Consider the following 26,783-nt stretch of genomic DNA (forward strand, 5'->3'; position numbering starts at 1 on the left):
GAACAGCCTTTGCTAGCAACTAGTTCAGTTGCTTTCCAGATGAGAAAGCTATTGGCTTAAAGAAACAAGACGTTCCATTAGACACATTTCTCTATAACTTATCTAAAACGCTCTCAGTGGAGCCCTCTGTTTCTGAACAAGGCTGAAAACAACCACACTCTTGGTGCATACAATAGATTTGTTGACTGCTTCTGGAAAATTCTGAAATGAACACTATGACTTAACAGCTCATTCGCAAGCAAAGTAACCAATTTGTAATTTTGCAAATTAGGAAAACAGTGGCCTAAAAAAACCTTCATGCTGAACAACAGGGGTGCCCCTGCTCTCTGAGGAGACCCCGCCCCCGTGGTCTGCAGAGACCAGTCTGGCTTCATGCGTGGGCGAGCACAGCCCAACTCCACCCTAAAGGCATTGGTTGGAGAAGGTATTAACTGGACAGCTAAGCCATCGGTTGGTTAATTCTTCCTCTAGCACTTGAGACATTAGAAATCCTGCAGAAACGACCATGTCCACGAAGGGGATGTAGACGGGATGGGGCCTTACCCATGGGAACGGCCAGGAGGAGCTGGCTAGCAAGGTTCAAGCTCAAGAAAATATGTCATCCAGGATGCTCTTATGTTTTCCTTACATTACAGTCTCTTTCACAAAACGGCATCCAGAAGAAACCAGGAACGCTGCGCTTTACTCCCAACCGTTGTCCTTGATCATGTGGGCCAGCTCGATGATAAATTTTCCTTCCTTGTATTTCTGACTGCTCTCAAATGCATGTTCCTGGGGGGGGGGGGGTAGAGACAGGGAAGGTTTCAGGACAAATGGTCTCATTCTTTAACTTTATTACACTCTGAGCAACGAAAATGAGTCTATATGTCCGAGTCTTCCCTAGATGTTCCCTGCACCAAGCTCGCCGCCTGGAGGGGTCTATCGCGGTGACAAGCCCATTGAGGGCGATGCAGGCCTACTGTACACTTGTCATCAAGTTATGATTAAACTTCCAGGGAAATACCATTTCAAATTTGTTACTGAGCACCTACCCTGTGCAGGGCAACTTGCTCCTCCCAGGGACTGCAGCTGAAGGAGGACAGGGACGCACCGCGCGCCCTGGGCACAGCTTGAGGAGGCTGTAGGGAGGGAGCTCCTTCGTCGGGCGGCGAGCGCCCAGGGGTGGAAGGGGAATGGGCCAAGCAGGCGATGGCCTGGGGAAGCATTCAGACCTCACCGAGCCTGTCTCTGTGCTGGGGACTGTGCCCCTTAATCTGACGGGGACATGGGACATCAGCGACAATCAAGAATTTGCAGAGGGAGAGCAAGTGGGCCTGACGAAGAAAACCAAGGCGGCTGCAGAAGACAACCACAACCACCAGGAAGGCAGACGCCTCACCACACGGGCCTCCCAAGCGGGGGCGGGAGTGTGCCCGGGACAGACGTGGGCACGGGGCGCGGGGCATGGGCTGGGGCAGGAGGACAAGTTTGGGAGTTGTCAACAGAAAAGAGGTCAAAACAAGTGGCGATCAGAGCGAACAGGGAGTGGAGAGAGACTTCCCAAAGTCAAACACTCCGAGAACAGAGACAGGCCAGGCCTCGGTGAGGCGCGGGCAGGGCGGGAGGGCGCCACTCAGCACAGGTGCCAGGAGAAGAAGGGTCTGAGGATACGAGCCATGGGCACGGGGGCTGCTGTGACCCCCACTGCGAGGCGACCTCCCCGCCTCTGCCCCAGGCCCGTCAGCCTGTGAGTGTCCCCCAGGGAGTGAGAACAGCTGCCCTCCCGTGTTTCGTGGGACACCAGATGGCATGGGGCCTGTGGGTGGGGCCCCATGCCCTGACGTCTTTAAACGGATTAAGAGGAATTCTTTTGACACATGAACCCTCTGACCCTCAGGGTCACACTTCCAGGGGGTGAGCTCACGCCTCTGCACATTTTGTTTTCGTGTGTAAACGTCTTGTTAGTTAGAGTCAGTCTCTGAGATGTCAGAATGAGGCAGCTGGCTACTCACGTATTTCCAGCCGAGCGTGGTTTTGCAGTTCTCACAGTAGATGTCTGCGACGGCGTGCAGGCCGGTGAGGAGGACTCTCTCCTCTGCAGGGCCGCAGCCCACGTTCACCCTGTGGGGAGGAGGAGGTGAGTGCTGGGGACCCAGAACCCTGGAGGGGCCCCAGGCTGGCAGCGGCACTTCCACCCCCGCCTGGCTCCCACCCTGGGCGGTGACTTCATGAGCCAAACGGTTACCAGAAACGCAGCATCGTTTCTCCTTACCTCCCTGCCTCCCCCAGTGCCCGCCCACTGCCACTGCTTACGAGAAGGAACGACTTTTTACTTCCCCATGAGACTCCCAGGGAAGGGCTGAGGAGGCCACACTCCTGCCGCAGTGACACTGACAACCAGCCACAAAAGCCGGCAGGCCACCGCGTGTGTGCGGACTAACTCCTCAGTCATGAGCCCCCTGCTTTCCCGAAACTCAAGACCAGCAAAAGGGAATTCTTTAAAGACCATGTAAGAGACGCTGGGCAATCCCAGACCACTGGCGAACACTACGTATCTACACCAGCTCTGAGGAATTACAGGGTGGGACAGAAGCGACCGATGCAACCCGATGGCGAAGGCAGCGCGTCTGCGAGGCTACACGGCAGCAGTCGGTACTCACACGGAATTGAAGAGGTAGGCGCGTCCCTGACTTCCCTGAAAGGACTGCAAAGAAGAAAAAAGTTTTAGAAGGCTTGCTGTGAGAGGGCAAAAAGCGATGTTGAGTTTGGCAGTTTGGAAAGAGTGGTGAAGCTGAGCCTTGGGCCACGCTGACATGAGCTGAAGGGAGACCTGGCAGAGGGCAAAGGGGCAGCACTCGGGCCCCGAGCAGGACAAGCATCTTCCCAAAAGGAGGGCCCGGAGTGCCGGCACCCCAGAGCACCCCCCAGAGGGGCCGCCCAGGTGGTCTCACTTGCTCCGCCCGCACAGGACACCCCCTTTCTGTCAGAAATTAGGAGCAAGAGGATGTTTCCCTGCTCTTCCACTGAAATAAAAGCAAAGTCACAGCCCAAAAGGGCCCCTCACCTGGAGGAAAGGACAGCTCACCCCGGGAAAGTGTTATAAAGCTAAGACATAGCTCGTAGCGTGTTCACGTACTCTCCGACGACTTAGGAGGCAGAACGGGTTATCAGTGCCTCCCTGACGTAATCGGGTCACTCCCAGCCTGAGCTCCCACAACCCTCGCCCTCCTGGGAACGGACACTGGTGAGGCGGTGGGGCACGCCTGCACGGGTGCCAGGCTCCAATGACCAGCTGGAACAGACGACCGTGAAGTCACCAGTGAAACGCAAACCGATCAAGAACGCTCTCTGGGTTTCTCTGCCTGTCGCCTGGCCCAAATTCGAAGGCTGCGAGGAAGGGCGAAGGGAGCACAGGCGGACAGAGCCTGCATGTGGAAGGCGTGCACTGAATGCCCAGCAGTCCCAGCTCTCAGAACTGAGTGCAAAGAACGAACCAGTGTGCGGAGGAAAGGAAATGTGACAAGAACAGTGGCCATTAGTGTTTGTAATCACAAAAAACGCAGCAGAGACACCCACCAAGAGGTGAGCAAACAGTAGACTCGTTTCCCATGGGGATTCATGCAGACATTGCAGAACGGGGGACAGGGACAGACGCTGTGAGGGCACGCGGAAAGACAGTCACAAAACACTGTTCCGTGCAGGAAGCTAGCTGCAAAGTGACCAGTTGTGAGCTCTTTCTCTAAAGTGAAAATGGCCCTGGCTGGTGTGGCTCAGTGGATTGAGTGCTGGCCTGCAGACTGAAGGGTCACTGGTTCGATGCCCAGTCAGGGCACATGCCTGGGTTCTAGGTCAGGTCCCCAGCTGGTGGCGAGCAAGAGAAAACTGATCAATGTGTCTCTCACACATCAATGTTCTTTCTTTTTCCCCCACTTCCCCTCTAAAAATAAATACATAAAATCTTTAAAAAATTAAGAAAAAAAAGTCAAAATGGCTCTGACTGGAGTGGCTCAGTGGATTGAGCACCAGCCTATGAACCAAAAGGTTGCTGGTTTGATGCCCAGTCAGGGCACATGTTAGGGTGTGCGAGAGGCAGGTGATCTATGTTCTCTCTCATACATAGGTGTTTCTCTCCCTCTTTCTATCCCTCCCTCTTCGTCTCTCTAAAAGTACATAAAGAAACTCATTTGAAAAAAAAGTAAGCCCTGGCTGGTGTAGCTCAGTGCATTGAGCGCAGGCTGCAAACCAAAGGGTTGCCAGTTCAAATCCCAGTCAGGGCACATGCCTGTGTTGTGGACTAGGTCTCCAGTACAGGGCATGTAGGAGGCAACCACACATTGATATTTCTCTCCCTCTCTTCCCCACTAAAAAATAAAATCTTCAAAAAAAAAAAAAGTGAAAATGTGTTCTCATGGACATAAAACAAAAAAACAAAACCAACCAACCATAAAACAATAAGAACCCACTAAATGACAACTCTAAGGAATGGAGTTGGGATAAGTTGGGAAAAGTAATTCTCATTTTTCACTTTATACACATACATCACTTTAGTGTGTAATTACAAACAAGTTTCCTTTATAATTAAAGAGCGAGCCTAGCTGACCCATGATGAACATCTCACTGAAGCAAGAAATAAACCTTTGTTTTAAGCCACTGAGCTTTGGGGTTCTTTGTTAGTGCAGCAAAACCAAGCCTGAGACGACTAGCAGGGTTTTGATTTACATATACGGCTTTCAGACTTAAAAGGGGTTCTTCTCTTAAGCAGCTTCCTAGAATTGGGAATATTATTTTATGTGCAACTTAAAGAATCATCTTATAGACTTTTCACACATTCCTATCAGTCTCCACTTTTCTGGAATGCTTTTCCTAATTCTTGCCTATTCGGCAAGTGCTTATTTGTCACGCAGGGTTTAAACAGAGAGGTGTGAGATGCGGGGCTCAGGCTCAGGCTCAGGCTCCAGTCGGGTACGGGGGGCTCTGCAAACTGCTGGGAGTCAGAGCCAGTGCGTATTTTCGGCTTTGGGGGCCGCATACCCTTTGTTCCAACTCTTGTGCTGTGGCACGAAAGTAGCCACAGAGGAAACAGAAAACTTCACAAAACCAGGCGGTCTGTCAGATGTGGCCTCCAGATTCAGTTTGCAAACTAGACCGAGTCTTCTAGCACCCGACCTGCCCGCACCAGGAAGGCTTTCTTGGGCCAGGGGCTGCCTGTTAATGCAGAGATGGGCCCAGAGGCTGGTGGAGCCGGCAGGACGGCACTGCCAGCTTCACATGAACGGGGCTGTGCTCAGCGACAGGCGTTGTGACAACCGCATAGGCAGAGATTTTCCACCAGCACGCTGTGAGTTTTTGAATCACGCACTACCTGACTACTTAGTTAGGGGTGCTGACCTCTTCTCATATTTGAAAAAAGCTGACAACAGCCAATACAACAACAGCTCTGCAGTGCAAATCAATCAAAATCATACCTTTTTTGTCAGATCAGCAAAAAATCTATGTTGGGGCATGCTGCAGAATTTCGGTAATTAGTTTACATGGGCTACGAGATGAAAAGGCTGGGAACCACTGCTGCAGGGACCAAAAGCAGCGGTGTGCTTCACCACCAGCTGAAACACAGCTGATGCATCTGGGCAGGCAGCCCGTGGGCCTGGCTGGCTCCGGTTCTCCGCACCCTCTCACCCCAAACCGCCCACGTAACAACGGCAGGACCATTTCCACCTGGCAGGCCTCCACCCTCGAGGCAGCTCAAGAACCAGCTTCAGGGCCTGAGGGTCCTTCGGAAGGAGCAGCTCCTGTTCCCTCGCCTGCCTCAGGCGGGTTCGCCCCAAGGCTTCAGAACGAAGGTCAGAAAGATGCCTGCACTTCAGTGTCAGGAGCCCAGCTAAGAGGCCACGGAAAGCAACCAAGAAACCAGGTGTCTGAGTTACTTACACTTCTGACCAGAAACTTCTGACTGGACAAAGGGGCCACAGAAGCAATGAGAGGACAGAAATTCTGCCGTAACAGTTTTTATTTTTTATTTTATTTTATTTTTTTTAAATTTTTCTTCTCTATTTGTTTTCTTTTTTAAAGATTTTATTTATTTGTCTTTAGAGAAGAAGGAAAGGAGAGAAGGAGAGAAATATCAATGTATGGTTGCCTCTTGTGAGTCCCCTGCTGGGAACTGGCCTGCAACCCAGGCATGTGGCCTGACTGGGAATCGAACCGCAATTGTGTGGTTCGCAGGCCGGCGCTCAATCCACTGAGCTACACCAGCCAGGCCGTAACAGTTTTTATTTTAAATGACGAACAGAAATGAGACAAATCCCTGGCTGGCGTAGCTCAGTGGATTGTGCACAGGCTGCGAACCAGGGGGTCACAGTTCGATCCCCAGTCAGGGCACGTGCCTGCGTTGTGGGCCAGGTCCCCAGTGGGGGCACGTGAGAGGCAACCACACATCAATGTTTCTCTCTCTCCCTCCCTTGCCCTCTCTCTAAAAATAAATAAATAAAATCTTTATTAAAAAAAAGGAAAAAGAAACGAGACAACCTCTCATTATTAACTAGTGAAAACACAAGTGGATAAATGCTCTACTTGAGTGAACCAAGCCTAAGGAGAGATTCCTGAAAGACACAATTTCCCAACAGACTCTGTTTTTGAAAGCGTGCGAGGTTCCTGGAGCCCAGAAAGGCATACCTGTGAGGACCGGTGGGGGTCACGACCTGTGTGGGTGGGTGGGAGAGGGCTGTCAATGCTTTCCAAGGGAACACTCACTCAGCCATTATGTTTGGGTTGCGTTAAAAGTTCACAGGAGCGCCCTGGCTGGTGTGGCTCAGTGGACTGAGTGCCGGCCTGCAGACCCAAGGGTCACTGGTTTGATTCCCAGTCAAGGCACATGCCTAGGTTTCAGGCCTGGCCCCCAGTAGGGGGTGTTTGAGAGGCAACCACACATTGATGTTTCTCTCCCTCTCTTCCTCCCTTCTCCTCTCTCTAAATAAAATCTTTAAAAAATAAAAGCTCACAAGAGGGTAATTCTAAGCATTACATTCAGCTAACAGAGCTCCTCCTAACAAGAAAGGAAAGGGCCGTTCTCGTCACATCTACCAGGCAGCAAAGAGGGCCCCGCACTTCCCTCCTGGGCATTCTTCCGAAAGATCCCCCATTCTTCACCCGACAGCCTCTACTCTTCACCACTGTAAGTTTTAAGAAAGCCTTAATTCCCTTCTTACACTGTTTCCCCAGATTTTCTAGACCACCTCTGTTCCTTCCGTGAATCTGATTTCACACGACTTTTTCTGCTCGGGCAGATAACCAACTCGGCCTGCTCCTCGGGACCGCGGGCACCCCAGCGCCCAGGCCTGCTGAGCACAGCCACCATTGAAAGATCGTGACCGCACGGTGCAGCCACACGTAATCATGCACAGGACCTTCCTCAGCGCTGCCCAGAAGGCCCTAGACCGTCAGGACACGGCAAACCCAGGCAGCCACGTGATGCTTCGCCACCTGTCTCGTCCACTGGCGAACTGGGGACAGTAATCACTGCTAAGGAATCTCATTTGCTTCTGGGCACAAACCACTTGCCTTGGAGATCAGCTCGTCGTGATTGGCCAGGTGGGCTCTGCAGTGGACACAGCTGTACGTCCGGTGACAGTCTGGCAGATAAGCTTGGAAAGTTTTGGACTTTGTCATCTTCACCATCTCTGCTGGGCAGGCGCCGCGCAGCTCAGCGGCGCTGGAAGAGCCGGGGCTCCGGGGGGCGCTCTGGCAGAAGCAGCACTGGAGCATGCGCGCTGGCGCAGGCGCCGCCGCCGCTCCCAGGGCGTGTGGCACTGTCCACACAGCTGGGGCGAGAGGAGAACGTCACAACCTGTCAACGAGTGGAGACAAGCAGTGAGTCACGGAGAGAAATACACCAAGAAGGTGCGTTTAGGACGCGTGCAAAGGAGGGGATAGGCAGGACTTTCTCTTCAAAGATCTAGTCATTTCACACTAACTGGACACAAAAAATACTAACAATTACTATTTAACCTTTCTAAAGTTAGTTGAAAGTGGCAGATGAACTAATTCTACATTCGAATAACTTGAGAAAAACATTTCATCAGATACACCTGACGCTGTGTGGCGTATCTGGAAACAGCAGGCAACAGCAGGCAATCCCGTCTCGGTGGGGCCAACAGCAACACAAGATACATCTTGTCCCAAACCCCAGAATTAATGATGCAAAGCACCAGGCTATTTGTGAATACAAGTGATGGACCCACTATTAATTAATCTTTAAGAAACTGAGTAGCAGTACAGAAATAAACCTTTGGATGGTCAGATGATTTTCAAGAACAGTGCCTGAGGCCACTCAGTTGGGGAAGGACGTTCCACAAACGTCGCTGGGACGGCAGGACGCCCACGTGCAAGTGGACGGAGGTGGACCCCACCTTAGCCACAAACCAAAAACAACTCAGAGTGCATCAAAGACCTCAATGTAAGAACTAAAAGTGCAAAACTCTTAGAATAAAATATAACACAAACACTTAGGACACTGGATTTGCCAGTGACTTCTTGGATGCCACCCGCAGCACACACACGTGTACGTTCACAGAAAGTAAAGTGGGAAGAAAGTGGGGAGGAGGTAAAATAGGAAGTGATGAAGGACTGAGGATTTTCCAGAATTAAAGAAAGACACCAATCCACAGACTTCAGAAGTCCAATAATTACAACTATAAAAAATAAAAATAAAGTCACACCAGCCGCTGGATAAAACAGCAGAAAACCAAAGGAACAAAAAAAGCCTTATAAGTACCCAGAAGGGGAAAATGACCTTTCAACAGAAAAACTTCCCACGGAAGACAACGGGGCCCAGAAGGCAGCAGGCGAAGAACCTTAAAGGTTCGAAAGATAGTAACTGCCATCCCAGAATTGCACATCGAGCGAAAATATCTTCTGAGGATTTGGGAAATGATATCTTCAGGCAACTAAAAGGTTTACCTCAGAAAAATACCACTAAAGAAGTTCAAGGATGTGCTTTTTGGACAGAAGACAAACACCACTAGATAGGTCCAAACTTCAGGCTCTAAAAGAAGGAATAGTGAATAAAGAAAATGGTAAATGCATGGGTAGTACACAGAACAACGACTTGTAGAGCTTTAAAAAGATACAATTAGTCCTGGCTGGTGTGGCTCAGTGGATTGAGCACAGGCCTTCGAACCAAGGGGTCAGGCCACCAGTTTGATTCCCAGTCAGGGCACATGCCTGGATTGCAGGCTGGGTCCCCACTAGGGGGCGCGTGAGAAGGAATAAGAGTTGTCTTGGGCCACACATTAAAATACACAAACACTACCGAAAACTGATGAGCAAAAAAAAGTTTTAAGTAAATTGATGATTTTGTGTTGGGCTGCATTCATAGCCTGTGGGCCCAGGGCTGGACACCCCTGCAAGGGAGGCAAGAGGGGGAGGGAAAGAAACAGGACAGAAGCAGGAAGCACAGAGAGGAGGAGGACACACACCAAACAGAGCGCTGCTCACATGAAACGCACATGGACTAGGCTCCAGACCGACCAGAGAACAAAACTCCTCTAGATGCTACTCACACGAGACACACCCTAAACATGGGGACACGAAAGGGCCGGAGAGGCCAGGAAGTGGGGTGGCGGCAACGCGCAGGCATGGTCTGCGGTCATTTGCCGGCAGTCCATTTTTAAAGCGTGTTTCTTGGGTCTATGTGATTGGCAACAAAGAAGCCAGAGCAGGCAAAGCAGAGGGAAGACACACAAGGTGGGGCAAAGTCGGGTTGCAGTCGCGAGTACGTAACAGTTTATTCTTGTATTATTTTCTATATGAACAACTGTAAACCCACTTTTGCCCCACCCTGTACTATGCAGATAATAAAACTTTACTAGACAGGTAAATGGGTTGCTTCAGAGTAAAAACAGCAAGAGATAAAGAGCAAGTGCATATACTACCCAATAACAGCCTCAAAATATATAATCCAAAAATTGACAGAACTACCAGCCTCCTGCACTGTTTTGTCCCCCAAATAAACTACTGAAATCAAACTGCAAAAAAAAGAACTACAAGAAATATATAAGTCTGTAATCAGAACAGAATTACTACTTATAGTATGTATACAAAGTATAATAAAGTATATTTCATATACTTATATACTTAGTGTATATTTATTCATAGCATATATAAGTATATAGCACTATTAATGTATATATATTTATATAGGGCATATATATAAATACATACTATAAAAATATATTTACATTTTACTATATCTTTTCAGTAATTCACAGAGCAGACAAACACAGATGAGTGTACACCTGGAGGATTTGCACAGCAATGAAGAAACTGCACCTTGCCCTGGCTGATGTAGTTCAGTGGATTGAGTTGGGGCCTATGAACCAAAGGATCGCGGTTCGATTCCCAGTCAGGGCACATGGCTGGGTTGCAGGTCTGTTCCCAGCAGGGGACACACAGGAGGCAACCACACATTGATATTTCTCTTCCTCTCTCCTTCCCTTTCCCTCTAAAGATAAATAAAATCTTGGGAAAAAAATATATGACTAGAAACATACTCGTGTTTAGAAATTAAGAAATGGAGACTTCCAGCCAAGATAGAAGCACAAGTAGACACACTGTGCCTCCTCGCACAATCAGGACAACAAAAATTTAGAAACAAAAAAAACCCCAACCAGACCTTTCAGAAAATTGAACTGTATGGAAGTCTGACAACCAAGGAGTTAAAATAGACACATTCATCCAGACTGGCAGGAAGGGTGGAGTTGGGCAGCCAGGCCAAGAGGGGTCGCAGCGAAAAAAGCGGTGACTAGCCAACCCCAGGCAAGGGTTGGGAGCGGGCGGACCCAGGGAGGTGGACTGTGGAGGGGCCCGACAGGCAGGGCGGGTGGCAGACCAGGTGGACCCACATTCACATGCAGATAAACCAGGCGAAAAGTGGGGAGCGAGACAGACCAGCAACCCAGGGTCCCAGCACTGGGAAATAAAGCCTCAAAACACCGACTGAAAACCCCTGTGGGAGATGAGGTGCTGGGAGAGACTCCCAGCCTCACAGGAAAGTTCGTTGGAGAGACCCACAGGGTCCTAGAACGTACACAAGCCCACCCACCTGGGAATCAGCACCAGTAGGGCCCAGTTTGCTTTGGTGGAGCAGCCGTAGTGACTGAAATCCTGCAGAGAGCCCAGCAAGCACCACTGCCGTTCTCTGACCCCGCCCCGCCATACAGTGTCACAACCCAGCCACTGGGTTGCCCCACCCTGGTGAACACCTAAGGCCCCGCCCCTCATACATAACAGGCAAGAGGAGACCAAAAAAAAAAAGGGCCCAAACAGAAGAACAGATCAAAGCTCCTGAAAAAATACAACTAAGCAACGAAGGGATAGCCAACCTATCAGACCCACAGTTCGGAAGCACTGGTGATCAGGATGCTCACAGAACTGGTTGAAACTGGTCACAAATTAGATGGAAAAAATGAACGCGAAACTAATTGAAATTAAGGGAAATGCACAGGAAACCAATAGTGATGGAAAGGAAACTGGGACTCAAATCAATCGAGTGGACCAGAAGGAAGAAAAAAATGACCAAACAGAAAAGAATGAAGAAACAAGAATTTCAAAAAATGAGGAGAGGCTTAGGAACCTCCAGGACATCTTAAAATGTTCCAACATCTGAATTATAGGGGTACCAGAAGGGGAAGAAGAACAGAAAACAAGTGGAAAATGTATCTGAACAAATAATAAAGGAGAACTTCCCCAGTCTGGCAAAGGAAATAGACTTTCAGGAAGTCCAGGAAGCTCAGAGTACCAAAGAAGTTGGACACAAGGAGGAACACAGCAAGGCATATCCTAATTACATTAGCCAAGATTAAAGATAAGGAGAGAATCTTAGAAGCAGCAAGAGATAAGGAGACAGTTATCTACAAAGGAGTTCCCATCAGACTGTCAGCTGATTTCTCAAAAGAGACCTTACAGGCAAGAAGGGGCGGGAAGCAAGTATTCCAAGTCATGAAATCCAAAGACCTACAGCCAAGAATGCTCTATCCAGCAAAGTTCTCATTTAGAATGGAAGGGCAGATAAAGTGCTTCTCAGATAAGGTCAAGTTCAAGGAGTTCATCATCACCAAGCCCTTATTATATGAAATGTTAAAGGGACTTCTCTAAGAAAAAGAAGAAGGTAAAGAGAAAGTACAGAGAATAAGTAGCATAGATGGTGGGGGAAAAATACGGGGAAGGCAAGAGCAGTGTGGGAAATGTAGAAGCTAAAGAACTTATGACACACAGACATGAATTAAAGGGGGAGAATGTAGGTGGAAGGGGGTGTGCAGGGTAGAGGGAAGTGAAAGGGGGAAAATGGGACAACTGTAATCGCATAATCAATAAAATATATTTAAAAAGAAGGAAATTAAGAAATGTACTTTTTACATATTCCTGGGTCTAAGAATAATGGAAATTAGAAATTATTTTGAACAATAAAATAATTACTTATCACTACTCAAAAGGAAATGTATAATCTTACAGGATGTATATTAGAAAGTAAGAGATAAAACTAAGGAGCTCACCATCCATTAAAAAAAAACCTCTTACCTGAAAATATATTTATTGATTTTAGAGAGAGAAAGAGCCCTGGCTGGTGTGGCTCCGTGGACTGAGTGCCTGCCTGTGAACGGAAAGTCCACTGGCTCAACTGCCAGTCAGGGCACGTGCCTGGGATGAGGCAAGGTCTGCAGCTGGGAGCACGTGAGAGGCAACTGACTGAAGCATCTCTCCTGTGTTGATGCTTCTCTCCCTCCCTTTCTACCTCCCTTCCCCTCTCTCTAAATTTTAAAAATCTTAAAAAACAAAATAAAAAACCTGAACACACTAGGGAGGTAACAAAGCCAAAAGTGTTTGCAAAACCAAATAAAATTGACAAACTCTGGTGAGACTTATCTGGGAGAGAGGGGGAGAGATCAAATAGAAATGGAAATAGGATCACACTTTTGGATAAAATTCATGGATAACAGGAAGATCAATTTAAGTCAATACATTTAAAATAGCCCTGGCTGGTGTAGCTCAGTGGATTGGGCGCGGGCCTGAGAACCAGACGATCGCGGTTCGATTCCCAGTCAGGGCACATGCCTGGGTTGCAGGCCAGTTCCTGGTTCCCGGCAGGTTATGCACGAGAGGCAACCATACATTGATATTTCTCTCCCTCTCTCCTTCCCTTCCCCTCTAAAGATAAATAAATAAAATATTTTTAAAAAACCCTCAAAACCTCAATATACCACATTTAAAATAAAATAAAATGGAAACCATAGGACTTCTGGTCAAGATGGCAGCGTAGGCAGACATGGCTTGCCTCCTCACACAACCACAACAAAATTACAACTAAAATACAGAACCACCATCACTCAGAACCAAAAATTGGGTTGAATGGAAGTCTGACAACTAGGAAATTAAAGAAATCACGTCCATCCAAACCACTAGGAGGGGCACAGACATGGAACAGGCTGTCCCACATCCACGTTTGGTAGATAAAAGTTCAGAAGGGATATCTTCGGAGTGAGGAGTCCCAGCCCCATACCAGGCTCCCCAGCCGAACCCTCCAGTGCCAGGAAGTCCCCACAACTTCTGGCTGCAAAAACCAGTGGAGACTGAGTCAGAGGAAGAAGTGGCTGGAGCCACAAGCATTTCCCCTTGAAGAACCCACACTCGTACTCACCTACTCAGACTCACTCCCTCTGAGCTCCAGCACCCAGGAGAAACGGAAGTGTCTGGCATCAAGGTGAGCAGAGGCTGTAGTCCCTTTCCTCCACCCACAACTTGGCTAACACTGTTTGACCTGCCTTAGAGATCCCCTGAGACTCTGCCCCACCCAACCTAGGGCCTACCCAAGCTACTTTTACATATGAATGGCTGAACTTGGCTCCTCCTACACAGATTCCTAAATCCTATCAAACAAACTGGCAGCCAGTTTAGGTTCACAGCTTGGCTTAGCCTGGGAATCTCCAAGCCCAGCATAAGCATCAGTTATCGAAGACTGCTCTGGGCAGGGTGGCCCCAGGCAAAACGCAGGTGGGGGCTGATCTTGGTCTGCACTACCCAGGAAACCCCAGGGCCAGGGCACCCAGCGGGCAGCTACAGACCACGTCAGAACGCCACCCCCTGCTCCTGCACAGCTGACTGGCCTGGCTAAATCCCTCCCATTCATCTGCCAACAGCAACCAAAGCTCAGCTACAAAAAGAGGGTGTACTCAGCCCACACTAAGGGTGCACCTCCAGTACTCAGCTTGGGTGACAGGGAGGCCATGCCACTGGACCCTACAGGACACCTACTACATTAGGCCACACGACCAAGACACAGAGTCAAAGCAGCTCTCCCCAATATGCAGGGACAAACACAGGGAGGCGGCCAAAATGAGGAGACAAAGAAACATGGCCCAAACGAAAGGGCAGATCAAAACTCCATGAAATAGAGATAAGCAATCTATGAGATGCAGAGTTCAAATCACAGGTTTCAAGGACATTCAAGGAACTTAGTGAGGACCTCGGCAACATAAACAAGATCCAGTCAGAAACGAAGGATACACTAGGTGAAATAAAGAACAATTCACAGGGAAACAACAGTAGAGTGGATGAAGCTGAGAATCAAATCAACGATTTGGAAAATAAGGAAGCAAAACATAACCAATTAGAACAACAAGAAGAAAAGACAATCCCCCGAAAACAGTAAATACAATGTGAGCAGCCTGTGGGACAACCTTTAAGCATTCCAACATTTGCTGCATAGGGGTGCCAGAAGAAGAGAGAAATAGTGGAAATCTATTTGAAAGAAATAATGAAAGAAAACTTCCCTAATTTGGTGAAGGAAATAGACACGCAAGTCCAGGAAGCAGAGTCCCAAACAAGATGGATGCAAAGAGGCCCACTCCAAGACATATCATCATTAAAACGACAAAGGTTAAAGGTAATGAGATGGGAGGGGGTGGGGGAGAATGGGTGAGAGGTGAGAAGATCAGGAAGTACAAATAGGAACTTACAGTATAGCCACGAGGCTGTAAAGTACAGTGTAGAAAAGAGAGTAAGCAAAGAACACATACCCATGACACATGGACATGAACAAGGGTGGGGGGAGTGCCTGAGGGGATGGGGGGTGTTGGGTGGAGGGAAGCAAAGGGGGAAAAATTAGGACAAATAGCATAATTAATAAAATATAATTAAAAAATAAAATGGAAACCACAAAGATAAATCTTTAGAAAAAATGTAACTTTTCAAAACTGACTCAAGAATAATCCTATTAAGACTTCCGGCCAAGATGGAGGCATAGGTGGAAACGCTGTGCCTCCTCGCACAACCAAGTTTAAAGACAACAAAGTTTTAGTAACAAAAATGCAACCAAAACACAGAAAATTGAACTGTACGGAAGTCCGACAACAAACCATTAACCCAGACCGGTAAGAGGGGCGGAGTCAGCGGCTGGTGGAGTGAAGTCGGGCAGGCCAAAGTGGCCTGACCAATCCAGGAGCGCAGTTGGCAGATCCCAGATGTGGGGTGGCGGTGGGCAGATCCAGTGGAGGCACAAGGTGGCTGGCTGACTGTGGTCACACATTTGCATGCAGATAAAACAGGCGAAGGAGCAAGCAGTGGGACAAATCGCATAGGCGAGGGCCCCAGCACCAGCATCAACTGGAGAAACTTTCGGGGTCGAGGTGCCGGGAGAGGCTCCCAAGCTCACAGAGAGTTTATTGGAGAGATTCACAGGGTCCTAGAGGGTGCACAAGCCCATACACCCGGGAACCGGTGCTAGGGGGGCCCGGTTTGCTTGCAGGAAGTAGTAGAGGGGACCGAAATCCGAGAGTGGAATAAACGCCATTGTCCCTCCCTGAACCTGCCCCCACATACAGGGTCACAACCCAGCGACTGGGTTGTCCCACCCTGGTGAACACCTAAGGCTCCACCCCTTATACGTAATAGGTTCGACCTGACCAGAACATTATGGCTCATGTAGAAAAAGAGCTCAAAGCCCCAGAGCCAATAATTCTAAGCGACAAAGAGATAGCCAACCTATCAGCTGCATAGTTCAAAATGCTGGTGATCAGGATGCTCACAGAACTGGTTGAAACTGGTCACAAATTAGATGGAAAAAATGAACGCGAAACTAATTGAAATTAAGGGAAATGCACAGGAAACCAATAGTGATGGAAAGGAAACTGGGACTCAAATCAATCGAGTGGACCAGAAGGAAGAAAAAAATGACCAAACAGAAAAGTATGAAGAAATAAGAATTTCAAAAAATGAGGAGAGGCTTAGGAACCTCCAGGACATCTTTAAACGCTACAACATCTGAATTATAGGGGTACCAGAAGGGGAAGAACAGAAACAAAGTGGAAAATGTATCTGAACAAATAATAAAGGAGAACTTCCCCAATCTGGCAAAGGAAATAGACTTCCAGGAAATCCAAGAAGCTCAGAGTCCCAAAGAAGTTGGACACAAGGAGGAACACACCAAGGCACATCATAATTACATTAGCCAAGATGAAAATGAAGAAGAGAATCCTAGAAGCAGCAAGAGATAAGGGGACAGTCACCTACAAAGGAGTTCCCATCAGATTGTCAGCAGATTTCTCAAAGGAGACCTTACAGGCAAGAAGGGGCTGGAAAGAAGTATTCCAAGTCATGAAATCCAAAGACCTACATCCAAGATTGCTTTATCCAGCAAAACTTTCATTTAGAATGGAAGGACAGATAAAGTGCTTCTCAGATAAGGTCAAGTTCAAGGAGCTCATCATCACCAAGCCCTTATTATCTGAAATGTTAAAAGGACTTATCTAAGAAAAAGAAGATAAAAAATATGAACAGTGGAAGGAGAACAAACTCAGTTATTAACAACCACACCTAAAACAAAAGTAAACTAAGAGGACAGCTAGATCAGGAGAGAAACCATAGAAATGAAGATCACATGGAGGGTTAGCAACAGGGGAGTGGGAGGAGAAGGGGGGAGAAGGTACAGAAAATAAGTAGCATAGACGGTAGGTAGATAATAGGGGGGAGGGCAAGAATAGTATGGGAAATAAAGAAGCTAAAGAACTTGAACACTTGTTCATGACACATGAACATAAACTAAAGGGGGGAATGGTGGGGGAGCGGGTGTGCAGGGTGGAGGGGAATGGGACAATTGTAATTGTATAATCAATAAAATATATTTAAAAAGAAAAAAAAGAATAATCCTATTAAAAGAAAAGGAATCACTGCTAAAACGGTTCATCCCCAGTACATGCACACACAAATAAAAAAACCCCGGGAGGAAGGCCTAGAGAATATGACTGATGAATTCTGTGGAATAACCCTGATCTGACACAAACTCTTCTGGAAAAAGGAGCTTAACCTGTTGCTAAACCTCACTCATGGCAGTACAAGAATAAAGTTCACTATAATTTTCTTTCTTTTTTTAAAATGAAGATTTTATTTATTTATTTTTTGAGAGAGAAGGGAGGGAGAGAAACATCAATGTGTGGTTGCCTCTCATGCGCCCCCTACTGGGGACCTGGCCTGCAACCCAGGCATGTGCCCTGACTGGGAATTGAACCAGTGACCCTTTGGTTCACAGGCCAACATTGAATCCACTGAAGGACACCAGCTAGAACCCAAAGTAATTTTTAAATTAAATGTAATTCAAATCAAAATCCAGGAGGGTGTGTTGGTGTGTGTGAACCAGGGACTCCGAGAAAAGAGACAGACAGACAGACACTTGGTTCTGAAACTTGTAAGTGTCTGTAGGGAAGGAAAACGTTTTCCTTGACCCTCTAAGGGTTCCTGGCTGGGTCTGAAAGTCAAACCAGCAAAGACACACCGACAGGAGGAAAGCACACGCATTTCACTGAACTCACACCACAGGAGCTTTCACAAGAGAATGAAGGCCTATAGAAGTAACCAGAGCAGGAAACTTTTATGTTTTAGACAAAGAATCGATACATTTGTGAAGAACTGACCAGGCAGAGGGGTTTGGGCTGGGGTTGGGCTAGTCCATGGTGAAGAAATAACCAGAAAAATAAAGGTTAGCTTAACAAGATTTGTGTACCCCGATTTCTTGGCCCCAGATTCCCTGTCTCTGGTGATAAGAATGTCTTGGCTCCTCCTGGTACAGGGCGGCACCCCCTTGCAGGGGAGTTTTAGGGACTGTTTCAGGACGTAAGCACGAGGCGAAGAGGTCAGACGGACCTTCCTGCTTCTGCTGTGTCCTCGCACTCCGTCAGCCCACGGTCTTCAGTCTCAGTGACCGCAGTTGGAGGGGGCGCGTCCTGAACCCCACTGTGTCAAAGGCCCGAACGGGTGAAGAGCAAGATGGGAGTGTGTTCTCTTCCGGAGTTTGCAGGAGAGCTGGTCCCGTCACTTCCCACCAGAGTCATTGAGAGTGTGACACCAGCTCGGGACAACACAGGCCCGCGTGACAGGCAAGAGGGCCTGGAAGCAGACTTGTGCCTATCACAGATGGACACCAACTATGGAGAAAGTGACACTGTGGCCCACTGGGAAAGAGCGGTTTAAATAAAAACTGCCCAGGAGGAGAAGTGGGATGCTACTTCACGCCATAAACAAAAATTCACAGCCCCGATCACACTTCGCGCTGGAGAGAACCGGCCGGCCGGCCTGCAGTGGAGTGGACGTCTGCACACAGCACACCGGCCTGCAGCCATACCAGCTGTCTCCAACGACGCCCCTTCCTTCTCCAGTCTGTGGTCTTTTTTTAAAAAAGTATTTATTTATTTTATTTTAATTGTTGTTCAGGTACAGTTTTCTGTCTTTTACTCCCATAGGTCTGTGATTTTTAAAAGCGTAATTCTCAACAAGCCCGTTACTAATCCCCCAAACACACCTCCTTCCCCATCAGCTGCCACTGCATCATGTGTCCATCCTGAATTTTTTCCCTTGGGTTCTTTGGAATCGAGGACAACTTGTTACCAAATTCAAGGGGTTCACTGCTTGGGGTGCTCTGTTCAAGGAGGCGACCTGGTTGTGGAAATGCAGTTTTATTTACTCGGAGCATGTAAAGGACACAGAATTCATATCCAAAGCTGTGTCCCTAAGGGAGGCTTAGCCATTGCTCATGTACCCTCTTCGGTTAATTACACATTGATTTCTTCTTTGCAGCTGCTACGTTAATCTGCTGGGTTCCTGTCGAGCTCATCCTGTCTGCAGCTGGTCTGCAAAATCCTGTGCTACACTGAAATACTGTGCTACATCTTCACACTTAGCAAGAATAACGTTTAGGAGTAACATTCCGAACCGCCCACACCCTGAGACCCTCACCCTATCTAATAAAGCATTAGCCCCAATACATTTAATCAGACTTTACCTGTTCTTCCAGCCTACTGGACCCTTTATGAATTTGAACCCTGGCAACCCTCCCATCTTTGAAAAACTCACTGTCACGACCCAGCGAGGGCACAAAAATGTCAACTTGGACACCACCTGCCCAATCCAGCCGGCTGAGCCCTTGCCCTTCCCCAGCTACGTCTTGTCTGGTCCCCACTCCCCTGCCGCCCATCCCACACTATCCATAATGCATTAAAATCCATACACGCCCCATCGGTCAGTAATGGCCAATAAGGAGTAAACTTGTTCTGACTTCACTTCGTATTGAACTCATGTCGAGTCTGTTTGAATATCTTTTTTCTTAATTGAAAGAAGCCTTAAATTAATAACTTCTGTTTTATTCCTTCTCTCCTTTCTCTGAACTTTCTTCTAAACCATGGCATAACATAAGGAGCCGAGAGGCACCCTGGATTATCCAAAGGCTAGTTGTTCAGGCTGGTTGTCTGAGTTCTCAGTCCCTTCGGTGGCAAAAGCGCTGCTCCCTGCAACCCGACTGGAAACCTACGGACAGTGCCCTGCATTTCAGTCCTGCTCTCGCACACGTGATGATCACTTATATGCACAGTCAGAATGGGGGACACTCATTTTTTATTTTAAAAAGACTTTATTCATTATTAAAGAGAGGGGAAGGGAGGAAGAGAGGGAGAACCATCAATGTATGGTTGCCTCTCGTGCACCCCCTACTGGGGACCTGGCCTGCAACCAGGCATGTGCCCTGAATGGGAATCAAACCTGTGACCCTTCGGTTCACAGGCAGGCGCTCCACCCACTGAGCCACACCAAGCAGGGCTCGTTTTTTAAACTTTGAATGGGACAACAACTTTAAAAGTGGCAATGACTTTAAAAGTGGCAACTTGCCAAGGGTTTATTTTCAGTTTCTCAATGCTGTGTATGCCTGTCGGTTTACTGAAGCCCCCAGTGGACAGCCTCCGCCCGGAGGCACCCTCTGCTCGAGGAGGCCCTAGTGGTTGGGTGGCCCCTTCCCTTGGGGGGCCTGCTCGTGACCCTGTCACATCTAGGAGCCCGGTCCATTCTCTGGATTCACGATCAGCCCTCCGAAGGCTGACTGGGGTGCTTCGGCACCCCCACCCTCCTCCTGCCCCGAGGGGGTCCGGGAGAGCAGCGGCGGGGCTTGGTTTGGAACTGCCTGTGAGTGACGACGACAAAGCAAATGCACCGAGCTAACTGTGTCTCTACTGGACGTTATGTCCCCAGGCGGCAGAGGTGGGGGGGGGCAGCTGTCATCCCCACAAAAAAGATGAGTGAGGTAATTTTTAGAGCAAAAACAGTATTCCAGAAGACTCTCTCCTGAAATAAGCATACACACTTATTTTAGGAGAATGTGAATCAGGCCTGCATCCATATGGCGCCGTTACCACACTTCTGAAGATAAAAACAGTGAGAAATGAGCCTTAGAGAGTTCTGACACTTACAGAATAGAACGGAGGCTGGCTGAGGGCCGCCCCCCTCTCTAAAGCACCCTGCCAGGCCCTCACTCCCTCCGGGCCACCAGCCCCGCGGATGCCCCTTTCTCTCTGCTCCCCACGCCATTTGCTTCTCCTCTAGCCTTCCCACTACCTGGCAGGTGAGCTCCAGTCCCAGGCCTCTGCCACATCATGGAGAAAAAGGAGGCACCAGGTAGATAAGCAGCGGGCGTGTCAGTGTGGGAGGAACTGGGGTGTCCCTGTCACTCGGGTGCTGGTGGACAGAGCTCCAGGGGAGCTCGGGAAGAAAACACAGCTCAAAATGGCACGGTGCGTGTGCACAGCCTGCTGTGTCCAGCCGGAGTTCTTGGAGAAAGCAGAACCCCAGGCCGGCAGCGTGTGCAGGGACGTCTCACCATCCATCACGGGCATGGAAACACAGACTCTCCCAAGGCCACGTGGTCAAAGCCAGCACCATTCAAAGCAGCTGACTTTATGAAAATCAAATGAATTAACAGCAGCGTTAAGAGATGCGTGCTCTTATTAGTCCCACTCTGCAGACAGTGAAACTGAGGCCCAGAGAGAGAGTTTCACCAATCTGCCAATGTTACACAGTAACACTGGGCTGGATTCAAAGCCAGAGGGTCTGCACCCTGGACCACAGGGCCTGCAGACAGGTAGCTGGGCGTGAATTTTACTCATTATACTCATCTACACAAACTCAAGGCACGCTGATACCTGCCTTACAATCTAGCAGGTTGGCAAAGATTCTAAGAAAGTTGGTAGCAGCATTGTAGAGAGCAGGCGGAGATGCAGCTGCACGCTAACACCCACCAGTGCTCCCGGACCAGGGTCCAGCCCAGGCACTTAGCTCCCGACTCACCTGCACCAGGGCAACATAGCTACATACTGGTTGTTACAACATTGCCTGCAATAACAAAAGAGCAGAACGCTCCTAAGCCTAACCCAGAGGAGACTGGCCAAACACCTCCATGCACATGAAGCCCTGGGATCTCAGGCTGCGGACAGGGAGGATAGGGAAGGTGACTAAAAGCAGTGTCTGTTTTCTGGTAACTTTTGATTTTCATATCGAGTGTATGTACTGACAATTCAAACTCACACCGGCATGGAAAGGCCTGGAAGGGTTTACATCAGAGGCTGGCGGCATGGGTACTGCAGGCCTTTGGCAGTACCAGGTGCCCCTCACACTCACAAACTCCCTTCCTACGCCAGTTAGGGGAAGGAAAACTTTTCTCCACGTTTCAGGGCCTGCAGCCTCTGTGGACCCGAGAGAAGACAGTCCCTGCCTTGCGTGGCCACCGGCAGACAAAGCACCCCAGGCCCCTGTGCACTCCACAGCCCTGCCTCCTTGAGGTTTGGGTTCCTGCCTCGCCCAGCGGCGGGTCGGGGGAGCGCTGCTGTCCCCCACTCTTCTCCCACCAGTGGTCAGGTCCTGTCTCATCTCCCATGAGACTACTGATTAATGAGTTTGCACTAATCCTTTCTTTCAGAAGAAACTTCATACATTCTTCTTTAATTCTCCCACTAGTAACAAAATTTCCCACCACGGCCTTGAGACAGGTTCCCAAAGGTTGCTCGCTTCCTTGCTAATGGGGGGAAAGACACAGGAACGACAACAGGCCCTCAAGGCTGCCCTTCTCTCCGGGTGAGACGGTGGGACTAAACCTAGAAGACTGAACTGAAGCAAGAGGAAAGAAGTTGGTAATCTTAAACTATTGGTCACATGCTAAATAAAACACAAGCAAGCAAACATTCAAAGCCCGGTGTTGTGCAAGGGAAGGGAAAAACCCAAAATACAAAGAGGAATCGAAAAGGGGGCCAGTGTGCTCGAGGAAGTGGGGGTGGGAGTGTGCGGGGGCTGGGAAGGCAGGTGGCTGCCCTAGGGAGCCAGCAGGTGAGGTTTGCCGAGACAGGCTGCCCAGGGTGGGGGTGGGGACAAGGGTGAGAGAAGGCTCCACTTAAACTGTGCCATGGACTTGGTGGTAAAATGGGGGGGGGGACATGTGATGCACACGGTGGTCCTGAGAATCATACGAGAGGTCATGTCACTGCAGCGTGGCAGAATTAGCAAGCTCGCGCCAACGCCTCACAAGACCCACAGGGCGCCCGGTCCTGACTCTGAGGCCCGGCAGGTGCCAGGGTAGGGGTCCCTTTCCGGGGCACCGTGTTGGCTGGCTGCAGGGTTTCTATTCTACTCTCAGCAGCACACAGGTTTTCTGCAGTACCCTGTCTCTGTCACAATGTCACCCAGCTGGCCAAGTCCATCTTGTCCTCTTGACCTCTTTCCAGAAATTAATTCGCACTACCCTCCCCAGAACACTTGGCCCTCCAGTGACTTGGCTGTTCGGAACTTCCTCCGACCTCTGCTGAAATCTCTTGTCAAAATTCCCACTCCCTGGAGGTTTTGCTGATTAACAGATGTAACTACTTTTCTAAAAATTCAAAAGCAAATGAATGTGGAATGAAAGTGTCAGAGAACGGTTTTAAAGCAGGCAGACTCCTATCACCGCTTCATATACCCAACTACACTCCTTTCACCAGCCCTCTGGGAGAAACATGCATCGAAACGACACGGCAGGCCCTTGTCCTCTGCACTCCCACCCCTGTGCCTCAACACAGGGTCCTCGTGGGACTTCGGGGGGACTGGTAGAACCAAAGCCGGACACTAAAGGGACACCGCTCTCAACATAAAACGAGCTTCACTCATTTTAGTGCTTCGAAAACAGAAAGACTGCATGTCTGGAACTTACTTAAAGGAATGGACCCGTGTCAGCTGCTAATTTTGGCAAATGAACCACAGCAATGCAGGATGGGAACAGAGAGAATGGCACCACTGAGAGTGTTGCACACTGGGATGGCCTGTGCTATTTTTTGCAATTTTTATATAAATTTACAATTATTCTAAATAAGGACTTTATTTACAACGTGTAAGGACTATTGTTCAGATTAGTAATTAAGATCAGTCATTTTTTTTTAATGTCCAAAACAGGCCCGACCCTGTGCTACATGGTTGTTTTAAGACTGAGTTTGCCCTGGTCCTGGCTCTGAGGGGTTCCCACCAGAACACACTCTGCACCCTGCGAGCTGCGAGGGGAGGGCCTTGCTTTGGCATTTTTCGGATGAGCCTTGTGTGCCACCTAGGAGCCCACAGCTAGGGGTAGGGAGGCCAGCGCAGGACTGTGAAACCCCACAACGCTGGGGCGGAGCGCAGCACCTGGTACAAGGCAGGGGCTCGTCAAACCTCCGTCTCATCCGCTACAACAGAGCAGAGGCTGAAGGGCGCACAGCTGACGGAAGAGGGGCAGCTCGCGCACGTGAAGCACCTGAAAGGGTTTTCCAGCGCAGGGAAGCCTTGCCTTGAGGCTTGGGTAGTTTAGGAGAGTGAGGGACTCTGGCGGAAAAAACATTCTTGGCAAAGAAATGGGCAGGTTAAGGTGTGCATGTTTTGAATTCAAAGGGAAAGAAGAAATGCAACTGAACGGGAAAGGCTTGGGGGTGGGGACACTGGTATCTTCCGAGGCCACTATCTACCTAAAACAGAATTCAGCATTCTTTCTATCCTAAAACCCAGCACACAATTTGGACATCGAATATGCCAATCACAGGCAAGGCTGGGGGAGGGGGACCCTGCTCAGCAGGTTTCCAAAGCGAAGGCATTTGCGAGCTCTGCTGTACTAGGGCCAGCTGCCACCAGTGGGGAACTAACGGAGGGCGGAGGGCAATTCATTCCAGTCACGACCTTTATGTGGGCAACTTGAAAACATTCCCCTCTTTTCTTAATTATTCCTAGGAGACCTCTTCTGGCCTCATTTCCCTCCCCAATGGCGAGGTTTTTTGTTTTTTTTTTTTAAGAGGGAAAAGCCTATATTATGTAGTTCATTCCCTCTGTACATTTTTTTTCAGGGCGGGGGTGGGAGGAGGAGGTAAAAATGCGGGGGGGGGTTGACAAATATTAGGATTCTTGGTTTGCTCCAAACGGAGTGAACCAAATACCAACAAGTCAAAGAATCAAATCAGAAGGAAAACATCGACAGGTGCGGCCCACTCGCGCCCCGCCCGCCGGCCCAGACGCCCAACAGGTGCCTCCGGACCCCGCCCGCAGCCGCAGGCTCCTCGGGTCGCCACCAAGTAGCCGCCCGCGCAACAGTGTCCAGGCCCGCCCGTACTCACGGCCGCTCCGCGGTCCGCGCCCCGGCCCGCAGCGCCCATCCGGCCCGGGCCTCGGTCAGCGCGGGCTCGCTTCTCAAGCGGCCCGGGCACGACCCAGGACGCGCTGCGGCCGTTGTCGCCTCCGCAGGGCGCGAGGCATCCTCCCGCCGCCGCCCCGCGGGCCGCCAGCCCTTTGTTTTGGAGCCGCGGCCCCGCCGCGCCGCCGTTAACGGCCTCGGAACGCAGGGCTGGCCAATCAGCAATCAGCACTGCCCACGCCCCGCCCGCGCCCCGCCCGCGCCCCGCCTCGCCCGCGCGCCCCCGCCCGGCGCGCTCCGTGCCCGAGAGCTCGGGCCGCACGCACTCGGCCCGGCGGGCAGGGGCGCACGTGCCGCGGGGCGCGCCGCGCTTCCATTGGCCGGCCCTCTGAGCGCGGCCTCGGAGGCAGCCTGTGAGGGCCGAGGGGCGCAGGGGCGGGGCCGCGCGGGGTTGGAGCCGTGCTCGGGGGCGTGCTCGGCGAAGAGGACCGCGCGCAGGCGCGGGTTGGTTCGGGCTGGTCACTTTCCACGCGCGATTGTCTTGTGTGGAGCCCTTATCCGGGGAAGGCCGCGGGTCACCTACTCTCTCCGCACACTCGGGTGGGTCATGGATATGCTGGGCTCCCAGTCCTGTAGCGAAGGTGGGGCGTGTGGGTTGTCCGTGCGCGGCGCCTCGGTTTACCTACTCAGACCCTGGACCCTGTCCGAAGAGTACCGGGTCTTGCGCGCTTACCCACTCCGACCACCCTCCCTGAGCTCTCCAAGCCATTCTGAGAACCTGTGGATCTGCACCTGGGCAATGGCTGGTGCGCCACCTCGGGACGCCCCAAATCGGACCGATGGCGCGCTTGAACCCCAGGCATCTCGTTGGCCACACTTTGTGCCCCACTCCTCTCTCATTATTTTGTTGGTTCCATAGCCTTTCTCTATAGATTTAAGTACATAATTTTTAAACTCATAAAGTTGAGGTTACATTGCGTGCGTAATATTTTTATACACGTCAGCATTCTTCAGATCTTGTTTCTTTTGTGCAATGCACTATACAAATCTGTGTCTTTGGGTGTCACCCGAGTTATTTAGAAAGCAGCTGGTTGTTACCTCTTACACATTTGTGGGAACTTAGCCATTCTGCTTTGTCTCCAGCTCCCTGCTGCTCCCACAAACCGGCTGCAAAGTGGGAACGCATGATTTTAAGATGCCTTTTTCAGATGTGTTAGCATCTCTTCTTTAAACTGTTAAGCCTTTCAGGGCTCTTTCAATTTCTTAAGTTTCTTAAACATTACACTTGTATTGTTTTTGCTATTGCAAATATCTTTTCTCAACCAGTGCTTTGTTGAAAACAAATTGCACTTATATGATCCACAATTTATATAATTTTGTATTCCACTTTTTGGTGGCGCATTTTTCTGTTATCGCAGGGTTTTTCATCCTCACCGACATGCCCATTGATTTTAGAGAAGAAAGGAGATAGAGAAACACCTATTGGTTGCCTTTCATGTGCACCCAGACTGGCACTGGAACCTGTGACCTGGGCATGTGTTCTGACTGCTAACTGAACCAGCAACCTCTTGGTTTATGAGATGATGCTCTAACCAACCGAGCTTCTGTTATTGCAGCTTCTTATAAATATTTCTAGTGGCTGCACAGTATTAAACTTAACAGATACCTACCTACATATTTAACTATGTACGGTGGTTGGGCACTTTGACCATTTCTGTTCTATTTGTGTAGACCCCTTTGTTCTTTGAAAGTTGGCACTGGACTCACTGCTGTTCTTTGCATCATGGTTTCCCAGCTTCATTCTCGGAGGTGCAGCTTTCTGTTAGAATCT

General features: G+C 49.6%; 1 protein-coding gene across 1 annotated transcript; it reads right to left on the reverse strand.

Annotated features, from left to right (window-relative positions):
* Window positions 1–465: 465 nt before the first annotated feature.
* Window positions 466–25,121, reverse strand: YPEL1 (yippee like 1). Its single transcript, XM_037067308.1, has 5 exons — window positions 24,936–25,121; window positions 7,537–7,822; window positions 2,640–2,683; window positions 1,992–2,100; window positions 466–771 (listed from the first exon to the last, which is right to left on the reverse strand). The coding sequence occupies exons 2-5, from the start codon at window positions 7,738–7,740 to the stop codon at window positions 682–684; spliced, it is 447 nt and encodes a 148-aa protein (XP_036923203.1). The 5' UTR covers window positions 7,741–7,822; window positions 24,936–25,121; the 3' UTR covers window positions 466–681.
* Window positions 25,122–26,783: the final 1,662 nt, after the last annotated feature.

This window comes from Sturnira hondurensis, unplaced genomic scaffold, assembly GCF_014824575.4.
Source record: "Sturnira hondurensis isolate 20B ecotype Veracruz unplaced genomic scaffold, ASM1482457v3 Scaffold0017254, whole genome shotgun sequence".
In the NCBI taxonomy this organism is placed as follows: Eukaryota; Metazoa; Chordata; class Mammalia; order Chiroptera; family Phyllostomidae; genus Sturnira; species Sturnira hondurensis.

What these genes read in the sequence shown, in the direction of transcription:
- YPEL1 (XM_037067308.1), bottom strand. Translation starts at nt 7,740, where the DNA reads ATGCTCCAGTGCTGCTTCTGCCAGAGCGCCCCCCGGAGCCCCGGCTCT. An exon ending in ACGACGAGCTGATCTCCAAG is followed by an intron (nt 2,684 to 7,536) that starts GCAAGTGGTTTG and finishes TCTTCTTTGCAG; the next exon opens with TCCTTTCAGGGAAGTCAGGG. An exon ending in GCCTACCTCTTCAATTCCGT is followed by an intron (nt 2,101 to 2,639) that starts GTGAGTACCGAC and finishes TCCTCCCCACAG; the next exon opens with GGTGAACGTGGGCTGCGGCC.